At 54.3% G+C, this 13,195-nt stretch overlaps 1 protein-coding gene across 3 annotated transcripts; it reads right to left on the bottom strand.

The window, feature by feature from the left end:
* Nucleotides 1-594: 594 nt before the first annotated feature.
* On the bottom strand, nt 595-10,987 carry RSAD1 (radical S-adenosyl methionine domain containing 1). Of its 3 annotated transcripts, none has more exons than XM_044983396.1 (9): nt 10,821-10,987; nt 8,806-8,939; nt 8,168-8,372; nt 7,515-7,880; nt 6,928-6,991; nt 5,993-6,140; nt 5,073-5,127; nt 3,276-3,379; nt 1,317-3,198 (listed from the first exon to the last, which is right to left on the bottom strand). In XM_044983396.1, the coding sequence occupies exons 1-9, from the start codon at nt 10,956-10,958 to the stop codon at nt 3,090-3,092; spliced, it is 1,323 nt and encodes a 440-aa protein (XP_044839331.1). In that variant the 5' UTR covers nt 10,959-10,987; the 3' UTR covers nt 1,317-3,089. The 3 variants fall into 3 exon arrangements, with proteins under 3 accessions (XP_044839333.1, XP_044839331.1, XP_044839332.1); XM_044983397.1 differs by lacking the exon at nt 10,821-10,987 and adding an exon at nt 10,778-10,819; XM_044983398.1 differs by lacking the exons at nt 1,317-3,198; nt 3,276-3,379 and adding an exon at nt 595-823.
* Between the last annotated feature and the right edge of the window lie 2,208 nt (nt 10,988-13,195).

Below are 13,195 nucleotides of genomic sequence, written 5' to 3'. Positions count from 1 at the left end.
CCAGGCATGCCCCTAAGCACTTGTGTAATAAAAACAAATAAATAATAATAAATTCCTTATTTCTGCAGTATCACTCCAAATTTTACTTTCTAGGCTATGTCTACACGACTCACCTTTTAGCAACACAGCCGTGCTGCTACAGCCGTGCCACTAAAAGGCGCGCAGTATAGCTGCTGTCTCTCCCGCCGACAAAAAACTTCCACCCCCGAATGAGCAGCCGTAGCTTTGCCGGCAGAGAGCAATCCTGCCGACAAACCGCGGTTCAAACCGGTGCTTTTCGTCGGTAAAACTTTTGTTGTTCGGGGAGGGGGAGGAGGTGTTTCACACCCCTGAACAACAAAAGTTTTACTGACTAAAGTCCACTGTAGCCAAAGCCTTAGTCACTCTGAGCTAAGAATAGCAGTGGAGGATGGGAAAAGGCAAAACAAAAACATCTGAAACATAGACCTAGAATTCACAATGCAAAATAATTACAGCTGTTCTGGCGCGTCTTACTCATAATCCCTGACACAGGACAGGCCGTCATCTTGTATGGATGCAGAGAGATTTTCCCCATCGATTATAACAATGAAGGTGTCAGGCAAACTTTGGACCTAAATTTCTTTAGTATCTTTAATAACACCTATAAAAAATCTAAATACAGTGCATGCAACCACGTATCTAGGGCAGAGCCCCAGGATTTAATCTGATTTTGGAACCGCCGAATACACAACATAAACTTTTGTTGACACTGTAGCATTCTTGTCTGTGGGCCAGAAGGTCATTCAAAATGTTCCACGGCCACACAAGGACTTCTCCTTCCCAAGGCTGACGATAACCGACACTGCAGAATGAAAGGGGCGGTAAATTCAAACTGTATAAGCTTTCTATAAGCTACGATCCCTTCTACCCATCTCTGGTGGCACAGAACGATCACATTTAACCGGAGCCTCTCAGCTTTCACATCCTCTCTATCGAAAGCAGGTTCTATGATCCAGGACTATGTACGCGCTATTGCTCATTGCAGAACGGCTGGTGCTTTTGCCCACAGAGTTGCTGCCCAGCCAATATGGAACTGAATCCATTATAAAGCACTCAGAGAACCCTTGTTTGGTCTTGAGTCTTGTCTGCCAGGTAATCTGCTTTTCTGTTGACCTCTTCATCTTCCAGGAGTTCATGACAAATTGCAAATAAAATCAAGTTAATATTTTAAAATGATTATTCTCTATTTGAACAACTGCCGCCAGGTCTTGAAAACTGCATGAGTAATCTATCACGGGCTCCAAATATTGACCTTATAGCTAAACTGCAATTACCAGACTAAGTCAGAGACAAACTATTGCAGGCTGGTTTATTAAAAAAAAAACAACTTCTTACTCAAGAATGTAGCAATCAGAACACCCGATTAGATCAGGAAGTGCGCCCGAGCTCTTCACTCTGCATTCGACAGAGACCAGAGGAACGTGCAATAGCTGCACGGCTCTTCACCAAAGCTAGGCATAATATACTGGGCCTGAATCTGATCCAAGACATGTGGCACTCACCTCTGTGTCTCCTCTACACGGGGAATGCAAGGATCACAATGAAGCACAAGTTTCTGTGCAATAATATCTGTATTTGCTTTGGTGTAAAAGGGAAGTGATGTCTAGGCTGGACACATGTCCTGCAGCCAGGACTAAGACTCGGCAGACTCAAGTTCTACTCCTGGCTCTGCCGCTGACCTGCTGTGTGACCTCTGTTTCCCCTCCCACTTTTTGTCTGTCTGGTCTGATTAGACTGCAAGCTCTTCAGGGCAGGCACTGTCTCTTATTATGTGTATGTACAGCACCTGGCACAATGGGGCCTTGATCCTGATGGGAGCCTTTAGGTGCTACTGTCATATTAATTGTCCTCTAAAGACAGGTCTCTAGCAGTGAGGCCAAGGGGTGAAAGGGCCACTGAAGACAAACTCTCCTCTTAGCACGAAGTCAGGGCTATGGCGTGTTAGCGGGATGGGGTAGGAGGGAACTTGGCCTGCCAGTGCCTGTGCTGTGACTGTTCGGCGGGCAAAAGGCACTTCATTCCCCAGCGCTGTCACGGCAGCACTGAATTCCCTCCAGAAGTGAACTGATACCCCAGGCGCTAATGCACCTGGTAGAAAATGGGGCCCAATAATGTCTTATTCTTGGCTGCATAATCTGCACCTTCCCAGCTCTCCGGCATTGGGGGAAGTGTGTCTCTGTGATACCCCCTCTGCTTGTGGCTCCGGGATCCAGGCCAGTAAGGGAAAGACGGAGTTAGACTTGGGGTGCCCTGCTTCTGTACTGAGTGGCAGCTGCCGAGCCCAGCAAGCTACTCAGCAGAGTACAAGGGAAAGGCAAAGAGAATAACCAACAGCCTTTGCAAGGGAGCCCTGAGCTCACCTGTCCATCTTACTAAAGAACTACAGAGCTAGGCCAGGGGGACAGGGCGCAAGGCGCACCCACATACGTTATTAGTGGGCATGAGGCAGAGGGATTCTGAAAACTCAGCCAGAAGGAGAGGTAGCTCTAGCTGGTCCTGGTCACCTGCGCTGACCATGGGGAGTTCAGTCTAGAGCCTCGGGCAGGAAATGATCTGCTCGCCCTTCCACGGGGTTTGACATTGCAGTATTTTTGCTTCACTCCTCTCCATCTGCTGGACGGAGATAGTATCGCATGCTGACTGCAGAGAAGAGACTGACTTTCCTCACTGAAGTAGTTTAAGTCACTGAAACCCACACTATTATGTATCTTTCCATTCAGTCTAAAATTAAAATGCTTTTACCCTATTTTCTGCAGCAGCCACTGAGCAAATATTGTGCACATAAAAAAAAATACCAGCTTCCTCTCTGCTATAAGCAGATGCAAAAACCACCAATTTATTCCAAGCCTGGCTTCGGCCCTCGTCCTGGATTTTGCAAACCGAGGGCTCCAAACTGCCTTCAGCCAAGAGCCAAGTTGTTCCTTTGGACACTTAGGATCGGCCTCCCCTGCTGAAAGGCTTTCCAGATTGGATGCAAGATCTGTCCGTCTTCGGGTCTGCCCTGTCCATCCAGGACTGCTGGAGTTTGCTGGGAAGGCTGCTGCTTCTTGGTTGACAGCTGCGTAGCTTCAGGTCCGATGGGCTGTTCTGTCTGCCCAGGACTGCTGGAGCTGGTTGAGAAGGGTCAGCAGGAGAGAGTCCAGCACCGCCAAACCTTTCCAAGAGCACCTGAGCCCCCTGGAAAAAAGCAGGACATGGATCACCCTGCCCATCAGAGAACAGGGCCCTTCCCACAACCACAGTCCGTCCCTTACCTATTGTCCAAAAGCAGCAAGCCCTGATCCTCCAGCTCTTTCACTTCCTCTGAACTTCCAAACATGTCCCACAGGCTCAGGCTGGCGGCAAACTGCTGCCAGTGCTGGTAGGGAAGCGAGGGAGAGACTCATTGCAAATACTGACTTGACACACTTTATTGGGGCTTTGATCTTTTAATTTTGTGGGTTAGTTTCACCTGCCTAATAACAAATTCCACCCAAAGCTCTAGAGGGAAGGGTGTGAGCCTCTCGGAGAGGCCCAGCCTTTCTCAGGGCTGCCTGCCTTTCTGCATCTGCACTGCTCCTGCAAAAAGGCTCTCACATGGCTTTGCACTCTTAATTTAGACGGTTCAATCCCTGACCGCGCCTGATGCTGCAGTGATGGGGGCCGTGTGAAAGCTACGATCGCACAGCGAGAAATCAGGTGCCAGCTGCCTAAATGACAAGATTTGCATCTCCAGGTGCCCATTAAAGAAGGAGGCTGAACAGCAGCCCCTTTAAATCTCTGGCTGTGGCATGCAGTCCAAGGAGCCGTTCGCATGGCCCAGTGGGTAATATACCTGCCTCTAACGGACCAGGGCTGACTGGTCAGTAGAGACTGAACTCCTCTCTCACCCCTAGAAGTCAGGGCTAAAGGGTGGGAGAACTTGTCTGCCAATTCCCATGCACTGGGACTCAGGCTCCTAGCCAGGGCTGATGCTGCACTCCCTGGTGGTAGGGATGCAGTATTGACTGCACTGCCCTTCTGGGGGAGATGTTAAACAGAGATACCTTCTGTCTGTCTTTGCTGGGAGTTCAAGAGCTCAGGATAGTTCATGACAAAGAGTAGAGACAGAGACAACTCATGAGTCCTGGCCAATGAACAGTTTCTACCATCCGACTGTGTGAGAGCGGCTGCTAAGCACTCGATGGTTCACAATCACTGCACTGTCAGCGTCTATTATTGTAAACTGCATTTCCAGTCGAACCTCAGACTTACGAACCCCTCCAGAATGGAGGTTGTTCATAGCTCTGAAATGTTCATAACTCTGAGCAAAATGTTCTGGTTGTTCTTTCAAAAGTTTACAGCTGAAGATTGACTTAATATAGCTTTGAAACTTTACTATCCAGAAGAAAAATGCTGCTTTCCCTTATTATTTTAGTAGTTTATGTTTAAACACAGTGCTGAACTGTTTTTTGTCTCTGCTGCTGCCTGGCTGCATACTTCCGGTTCCAAATGCGGTGTGTGGTTGGCCAGTCAGTTCGTAACTCTGGTGTTTGTATCTCTGAGGTTCTACTGGACTTTGTATACTGTGCCCAGCAGTGTGTGATCCAAGCATGAGATTGGAATATCAAAGGTGCCACATACAATCAAATCCTGTCCTACTGCATGTGACTGGGACTTGATGCCCTTGGGCCAAACTTTCAAAGGCATTGAGGCACTTAGTGGGATTTTCAAAAGCTACCAGGTACATAACTCCCTTTGATTTCAAATGCCCACCTGCATCTGTAGGCACCTAAATACTTCTAAACATCTGCCCCTTGGGGCCTTCAGCCAAGAGCAGCTGTACTGGGCCAGGGGGTGACACCTTGGCAATTCAGACTAAGGGAATCCCTGGGAGAGTTCCAGAGCTGCTCAGAATCCCAACAGAGAACAGACCACTCTTTGCCGAGCCAGTCCACACGCAGCACTTGACCAGAACTCTCCTTGGAAATGGTTCCTCTTACTGGCCTTGTCCGCTGCCAGCTGCAAACACCATGCTCAGAGAGTTCAAACCCCCACAGGGCAGGCTGCTTCAACAAAGAGCCAGCTCTCACCTGGTGTGTGATTCCAGTGTCCGTGCGGAGCCCCAGGACCAACACCTCCTCCAACCTACAACACAAAGAGTGATGCTGGAGGGCTGCAGGGTCTCTAGGGGGCTCCAGAAGGCAGTCCTGCCCCTGGGGCTGAAGGTGCCAGGGAGGCAAAGGGGAGCACCTGAGTGCAGGTGGGAAACGGCTGTCCACACTGTTCTCCTTCAAGGGCCTGAGACTGCAGCCCTGCTGGCAAAGCTCCCATCGTCTTTCATACTTTAGCCAGCAGGAGAATGGCAGGATCGGGCTCCCGCTTGGTTAGAATCATAGAGTTTAAGGCCAGAAGGGAGCACCAGATCATCTAGCCTGATCTCCTGCATGTCACAGGCCACCACTAGCACACAGGGCTGGCTTTAGGCCGATTCCCCCGAATCGGGCCCCGCGCCCTAAGGAAGAGCACCTAACTTTTTTATTTTTACTCACCCGGTGGCGGTCCAGGTCTTCAGCAGCACTTTGGCAGTGGGTCCTTCACTCGCTCTGGGTCTTTGGTGGCATTTCAGTGGCAGGTCCTTCAGTGCTGCCAAAGACCCGGACCGCTGCCAGGTATTCGAATCGGGCCCCACAGTTCCTAAAGCCGGCCCTGCCGGCACCCAGCAGCCACACACTAAACCCAACAACCAAAACTAGCCCAAAGTCTCCCAGTCCACAGGAGCCCCAATATGTGCCACAGGCAGAGAATGGGCAGGACCGAGGTGCATCAATGCTCGAGGCCCTGCAAAGGCAGGGAAGTGATGGTGAGATATACCCAGACAGTCCCGGCAAGTGACCCACACCCAGGTTATTGTATCTCAGTAGCTTGCAGGAAAGGCCACATGCAATAAGGAGGAGGAGGAGTCAGACACCACCTGGGCTGAGCCGACTGTTGGCCCTGCCCCAATACTCACACCTCCAGCGGGCTCAGCACAGTCCGCTTCCGGGTCCCGTGTCCAAAGGCCAGCACCTCCTTCATCCAGCTGTCCGGCTCCAGGGTCTGTATCCTGGCTTCCCGAAGGCTCTCGCCATGTGCTCGCGGCACAAACCTCCCATGAGCTCCTAGGATAAAGACAGGCATTTCTGCAGCATCCTTTCCCTGCTGGAGTTCATCACCCCCAGAGCAGCACTGGCCCCTTGGGTCAGAGCCATGGGGCTGCTAGGGGGGCGAGAGGTGGTGCCTGCAAGGGTCAGTCATCACGCAGAACCCTGGGAGGATGAGCTTCCTCACAGCAGCTCCTTGTAGAGGTCAACTGGACCCCAGCAGAGAGGCGGCTTTGTAGCCTTGTACACAGCCCCATCTGGTGAGATCCCGTGTGCCTCTGACTTTCCCAGGGGACTAGGGTGACCAGATCACACAGGTGAAATATTGGGACTGGAGAAGGGTGGGGGGGAGGCGGGCGTGGAACAACAACAACAAAAAACCGGAGCGCCACGCACCGCCCCCCCCCCGCACCAACTTGCCTCTGCTCCGTCTCCACCTCCTCCTCCCTCCAGCACTTGCGCCGCCATCCAGCTGATCAGCACAAACCTGGGAGGGAGGTGGAGGAGGAGGAATGCGGCAAGCTTGGGGAAGAGGCGGGGCCAGGGTGGGGATTTGGGGAGGGATCCTATGGGGCAGTGAGGGGCGGGGCCAGGGCAGGGATTTGGGGAGGGATCCAATGGGGGAAGGAGGGGGCGGAGTCAGGGTGGGGCGGGGCACGAGCCCATGCACAGGCCCAGAGCGGAGGCAAAATATCGGGACAATTCGTGTCCCGACTGAAGGTAGGTCAGGACGCGGGACAAATAAGCAAATATCGGGACAGTCCCGATAAAATCGGGACATCTGGTCACCCTACAGGGGACTCACCTGGCCCAATCCCTATGTACTGGCTGCCTTGCCAATAGGACAGGTTGTGGGTACTGAGCGCCCCCTGCAGGAGAAAACGACACACAGTAAGCCAGGAAAAGGAATCAAATATCTTTGGACCCATTCCTGCAAGATGCTCAAGGCTTCCAGCACGGTGACTCCCTATTGGACTGAACAGGACTCGCAGGTGCTCAGCACCTAGCAGGATCAGGCCCATCATGTGAGGTTCTGGGTTTATCTTCCTCACAGCGTGCAGCGTAAGCAGGGCTTTCCCTTTCAGGGCTGGGCTTCCCATCTCTCTCCCGGGCTGAGAAGACAGTGCAGTTTCCTTGCCCACCCCGGCTCCCTGCTGAGAGGGAATCTCCGCACACATTGCTAGCAGAGGGCATGCTCAGCACTTGTCCCCACTCTCAACATCCAGAGAGAGTTCCCTTGGGCCCGCATTTGCTCCCCCACATCTCACCCCAGAACACGTCCCCTGCTTGGGGAGCTCAGATCCTCTCACCAGTTGAATTATTTGGGTTTATCCTCCCCCACTTAGATCTGGGACACACTGCAAAAGGGACAGGCTGAGGGGAGGGACTCACATTCCTGGCAAAATTGGAGACCTCGTACTGCCGGAATCCCACGTCCCGCAGCATCTCCCGGGCAGATTCGTACATCTCCGCCACCACCTCCTGCTTGGGCACGGGCAGAGAGCCCCGCTGGACCTGCTTGAAGAGGGAGGTGCCCCTCTCCAGTGTCAGCTGGTACAGAGACACATGGTCATCACACAGCTGAAGCAGCTCTTCTAATCCCCCGGCCCACGAGGCAACACTTTGATCAGGGAGGCCAAAGATGAGGTCAACGGACGTGCGGCCGGGAAACAGCTTCTTTGCCTCTTCCAAGGTCCCCAGAGCCTCATCAGCCGTGTGGTTCCTCCCAAGGAGCCTCAGCTCCGCATCGTCCAAGGACTGCAGAGAACGAGAATGACCAGCGGCGAGGTGCTTTAGGCTGCCTGGTATAGAGAGGATGGGGGGGGGGAGGGGAAAGAGGGAGCACAGGGAAGCCCCAGAGAGGGATGAGAAGGGCACGTGAGAGGGAGAAAGAGAGTGAAGGAGGGAGTGCAGCAGGGGGTGAAGGAAGGAGCAAGATAGAGCAGGAGTCTGTGGGAGAAGGTAGAGTGTCCCTGAGAGAGGAGCATGGGAGGCAGGAGGGGAAACGTGCCTGAGGGATAAGGAGGGGAAATCTGCTCTCTCACCTGGATGCCGATGGAGAGGCGATTGACGCCCGACGCCCGGAATCCAGCCAGCCGTGAGGCACCTGCCGAGGTGGGATTGGCTTCCAGAGTGACCTCGGCGTCTGCTGCCAAGTGGGCGCAGCGGGAGACGGTCTCCAGGACAGCAGCGATGGTGAGCGGGCTGGCCAGGCTCGGGGTGCCCCCACCGAAGAACACCGAGCTGATCCTGCCGAGCAGAGGGGAGACAGGCCCGGAGTCTCACAGGGCGAATGGGCTGCTGTGCAGGCTACCGCCAGACTCACTGCAGCGGAGGAATCCTCCTCCCACGCCCCAGGGGACACCTGCTTTCAGGCAGGACGTCCCCACCCTCGTACCTCAATGGACCCCTAGTGCAATGACCCAGCTTCAGCTCCTGCCACAGCAGGAAAGGGGAACAGTGTCAAAGAAGCCACGCCCAGCCCCCCGGCAGCTCTGGGTCGGGTTCAAAGCTAGAGGCCAGCGCAGCCTTTGTGGACTACAGCCGGGCGGATTTCACAACCTCTGCCTCCCACATGCCCCTTTCCCTGGCTGCTGTTCGGGCTCTGGTGTAAAGCCACAAAGAAGCACATTACCTCCCCTTCCCCCAACCGCCGCTCTCCCCTTTCCTGCCCAGGACCCACCTCTGGACTTGGCTGAGGCGGATCAGGGTCTGGGCTTCCCGAGTGAGACAGCTCCTCACGGACTCCTCGTCCTGGCCCCGGGGGATGTACTTGTTGAAGTTGCAGTAGCTGCAGCGTTTCTGGCAGTACGGCCACTAAGAGACACGGGGAGCAGGGGTCATAGACTCTAAGGCCAGAAGGGACCACTGTGATCATCTAGTCTGACCTCCCGCACGACACTGGTCACAGGGCTCCTTGAACTCATTCTTCTTTGTATGATTAATATGTTTACAGTAGAACCCCCGAGTTCCAAACACCTCGGGAATGGAGGTTGTTCGTAACTCTGAACAAAATGTTCTGGCTGTTCTTTCAAAAGCTACAACTGAACACTGACTTCTTACAGCCTTGAAACTTTACTAAGAAGAAGAAAAATGCTGCTTTCCCTTCATTTTTTTAGTAGTTTACATTGAACACAGCATGGTACTGTACTGGCTTTTATTTGTTTGTGCTGCTGCTTGATTGCACACTTCCAGTTCCCAATGAGGTGTGTGGTTGACAGGGGTCTAGGGTTGCCAACTTTCTGACTGCAGAAAACCCGAACACCCTTGCCCTGCCCCCTGCCCTGAGCCCCTGCCCCTTCTCCAAGGCCCTGCCCCTGCTCACTCCATCCCCCCTCTCGCCGTCACTCGCTCTCCCCCACCCTCGCTCACTTTCACTGGGCTGGGGCAGGAAGGGACCGACCCTGAACCTAGGAGCTGGAGTAGGAACATGCCGCTGTATCTGGGAGCCACGTGGAGCCAGGGCAGGCAGGGAGCCTGCCTTACCCTGCTGTGCCACTGACCAGACTTTTAATGGCCCAGTCAGCGGTGTTGACCGGATGTTCTGGTCGAAAATTGGATGCCTGGCAACCCTACTGGGGTCGTAACTCTGGCGTTCATAATTCTGAGATTCTACTGGGTTATGGCAGTGCCCAGGGACCAGCCAAGATCAGGCCTCACCGGGAGCTAGAGGAGAACTTCTAGAAAAACACCCGGTCTTGATTTAAAAGTATCCAGTGATGGAGAATCCACCCTTGGTACGTTGTTCCAACCGTTAACTACCCTCACTGCTAAATAACGTGTGCCTTATTTCTAGTCTGACTTTGTCTAGCTTCGACTGCCAGCTATTGGATCTAGGCCATAGATTATATCAGAGACCTCGCTGCAAATCCAGGGGAAGTTACCTTCCCAGTAAAGATGGCACCATCTTACATTCCTAATAGTACGGAAGTTCAGACCCAGAGGCTCACACAGGTCAAAGCCTTGTCCTGACTAAGGATACGTCTACACTACAACCGGGAGGTGTAATTCCCAGCTTGGGTAAGCGGAGCTGTGCTAGCTGTGCTCCAGTTAGCACCTAAAAATAGCTGGGTGATTGTGTTGGCAGGGGCGGCTTGGTCTCGGCACGTGCCCTAGGACCTTGGCTTGCATGGGGGTGCTGGCTGAGCCTGCATGGCTATTTGAGCACACTAACTTGACCAATGTTAGTGCATGCACACCTGAGCTGGGCATTACCCTACAGCTGGTCACTTGGAGGCTTGCAGTGCCCAGGCATCAGTCACACGCCCCTCCTCACACCTTCTAAAACTCTAGTGCGGACACGGCCGCGCAGCCCTCACCGCCTGCTGCACAGGGCTCGGGCCAACCCAGCTGCACGCCCGGACTCCAGCCCAGGTGGCCAAACGATACACAGCAGGATGGGAGCAGGAGAAACGAGCTAGAGCCGCACCGCCCAGCCCCGTCCCACTCCCTAGGGTGATCGGCCACATTCAGAGGGGCCATCCCTCCCCCTGCCCTGTGCCTCAGCTCCCGTCCACACACATCCCGCCACGCACACGGTGGCAGGAGCCCCCCCGGCCCACACACGGGCACACGCTGCACGGGCACACACACGGCATAGCATGCACCCGGGGGGAGCGCACACGTGTGCCACGGGCATGGGCACGCGCACTCACACGGGATCGGGCACGGGGCGCGCGCATCCGGGGGCGCACTCACGTGCACGTACAGGGCCGCCTGGGCCGGCTCCGCGCGGGGCGGCTGCTGCGCCCGAGGCTTCCAGTTGCGCGGCGCTGGGACGCAGCGCAGGGCCGCGGCCAGCCGGGCCCCACGGCGCAGCCAGCCCGGCGCCGCCATGAGCCGCCCCGCCCCGCCCGTCAGGGGGAGGGACCGGCCGGCTCCGCGGCTGCCCCCGAGCGGGAACCCCCCGGTACCGCGCTCAGGCCGCTCTCCTCCCGCACAACCGGAACCAGCCCCCCCCTGCTCCTGTCTCCCCGTTCCCACCCCCCATCCCGATCCCAGCCCTAACCAGCCCCGTCCCCCTGTTCGTGCTGGGCCTGCTTGGAGCAGGGGGTGGGACTAGATGACCTCTTGAGATCTCTTCCAACCCTGAGAGTCTGTGATTCTAACCCGCCAGCCCTTTGTCCCCCTCCAACCCTAACCAGCCCCCCCTTGTGTCTCTGTTCCTGTCCCACAGCCCCCCCTTGTGTCTCCGTTCCTGTCCCACAGCCCCCCACCAGCCCCCCTGCAACCCTAACCAGCCACCACTTCCTCCCCCTGTCCCTACCCCCCGCTTCCCACCCCTGATCTCAGCCCTAACCAGCCACCCCTTAGTCTCCCATTCCTAACCCACAGCTCCCCCCCGCCACCACTTCCTCCCCCCGTTCCTGCCCCCCCAGCCACCCCTTCCTCCCGCCATTCTTACCCCACATCTCCCCCATTCCTGACCAACCCTTTCACCCCATTGCCACCAGTCTTAACCTCAGCCACACACCCCCTCCCGTTCCTACCCCCACTCTTGTAGCCTTCCCCGTTCACACACAGCGAAAACGGACAACTAACCGAAAGAGCCTTTTCACAGTGTGACGGTTGAGGCTGGTTGGGGTGCAGGAGGGCTGGGTGCTCGGCTGAGCTTTAGAAGGGGCCTTTGGGATAGAATTAAGTCCCAATCTCTGAAACAGCCCTGCTGGAGGTTGCTCCACACTCTGTGTGCAGCACAGACTCTGTTGAACGGCAGCACACAAAGGCAGCAGGCTCGTAGCTAGTAGTGTATGGTGCCATGTGCCCATAATCCTGTGCATGACATTGGTCAGGGTGTGATAAAGTTCCTGACTGAAAACACAGCTCAGTCTAGCGAAGGCAACTGCATTTTGGCCCGGGCACGTGGGATGGACTTTTCACTCTCCCATTTTTCAGGCAACTCTCACTTCCCCAACATTTAGTACTAAAACCCAAGCTGTTTCCTTAACAATAAGTGTTTCCAGGTATAACTAAATGACTGGAACATTCCCAAGAGGATATTGTGGCTCATTAATTTATACCCTCTAGGCCTGGACTTTCTAATCAGGAAACTATCAAAGAATATGGTACTTATAAAGTATGTACGCAGGCCCTTATCCTGCAAACACGCCGGTGAGTAGCTTAATTACCAGGGCAACTTTCCCTCTTGGCAGCAGCAAGTCAGTGAGTGCATTTTTCAAGCTCTGTTGGGAGGCCTGGCTGGTCACGTCCTTTTCATTAACTCCTCAGGTGGTATTCCTCTGGTATGCCCAGGGTGTTTAATTAGTAATACCTACTTCTCAGTCCTTGCCTTTCAACTACAGAGTTCAAAGTATTTCCCCAATTTACAGATGGGGAAACTGAGGCACGGGGGGGGGGGAATGACTTGTCTGAGGTCAAAGCTTGTCTCCCTCACCAACAGAAGCTGGTCCAGTAAAAGATATTGCCTCACCCACCTTGTCTCGCTAATATCCTGGGACCAACATGGCTACACCACCACTGTATAGCTTTTACACAGTGCTTTTCATTGGTAGATCTCAAAGCATGTTACAAAGGAGGTCTGTACCATTGTCCGTATGGGAAAACTGAGGTACAGGCAGGTGATGTGACTTGCCCAAGGTTACCCCAGTGGACCCGTGGCAGAGCCAGGAACAGAATCTAGGCCTTGTACCCAGATTCCCAGTCAGTTGCTATCCATTAGGCCACACTACCTCCCCACATGGCATTGCTAAGCCCATGGAGCGTGTTATATCTGTTCTCCAAAGCTCACATTAGCTTCCAGCTGCAGTTCAAGGAGGTTGCATTGAGCTCCACATATGGTTTGGGGCCTTTCTGGTTCCTCACAGACTTTTTGCCATGGCTGGGATCTGCTGGGCTGCTTTTGCTAACAGCACGGGGAGTGACAGCGCCTGGTTTTCTTGACCTTCAGGGCAGGAGGCAAAGCTCAGCTGTTTACTCGGAATGTTGCCTGTTGCGGGGGACTGCCGAGTGCTTTGGGGACCAGTGTTGGTGTAGACAGCGTACTGAGCTTTTCATCATGGGCGCGCTTTGATAGATCTCTACATAACATTAAAAGGCCAATCCTACCAGGCCTG

Source organism: Mauremys mutica, chromosome 12 (assembly GCF_020497125.1).
Source record: "Mauremys mutica isolate MM-2020 ecotype Southern chromosome 12, ASM2049712v1, whole genome shotgun sequence".
NCBI lineage: Eukaryota > Metazoa > Chordata > Testudines > Geoemydidae > Mauremys > Mauremys mutica.
Note: the sequence above shows the minus strand (reverse complement) of the source record. Positions and strands in the feature narration are given on the sequence as shown.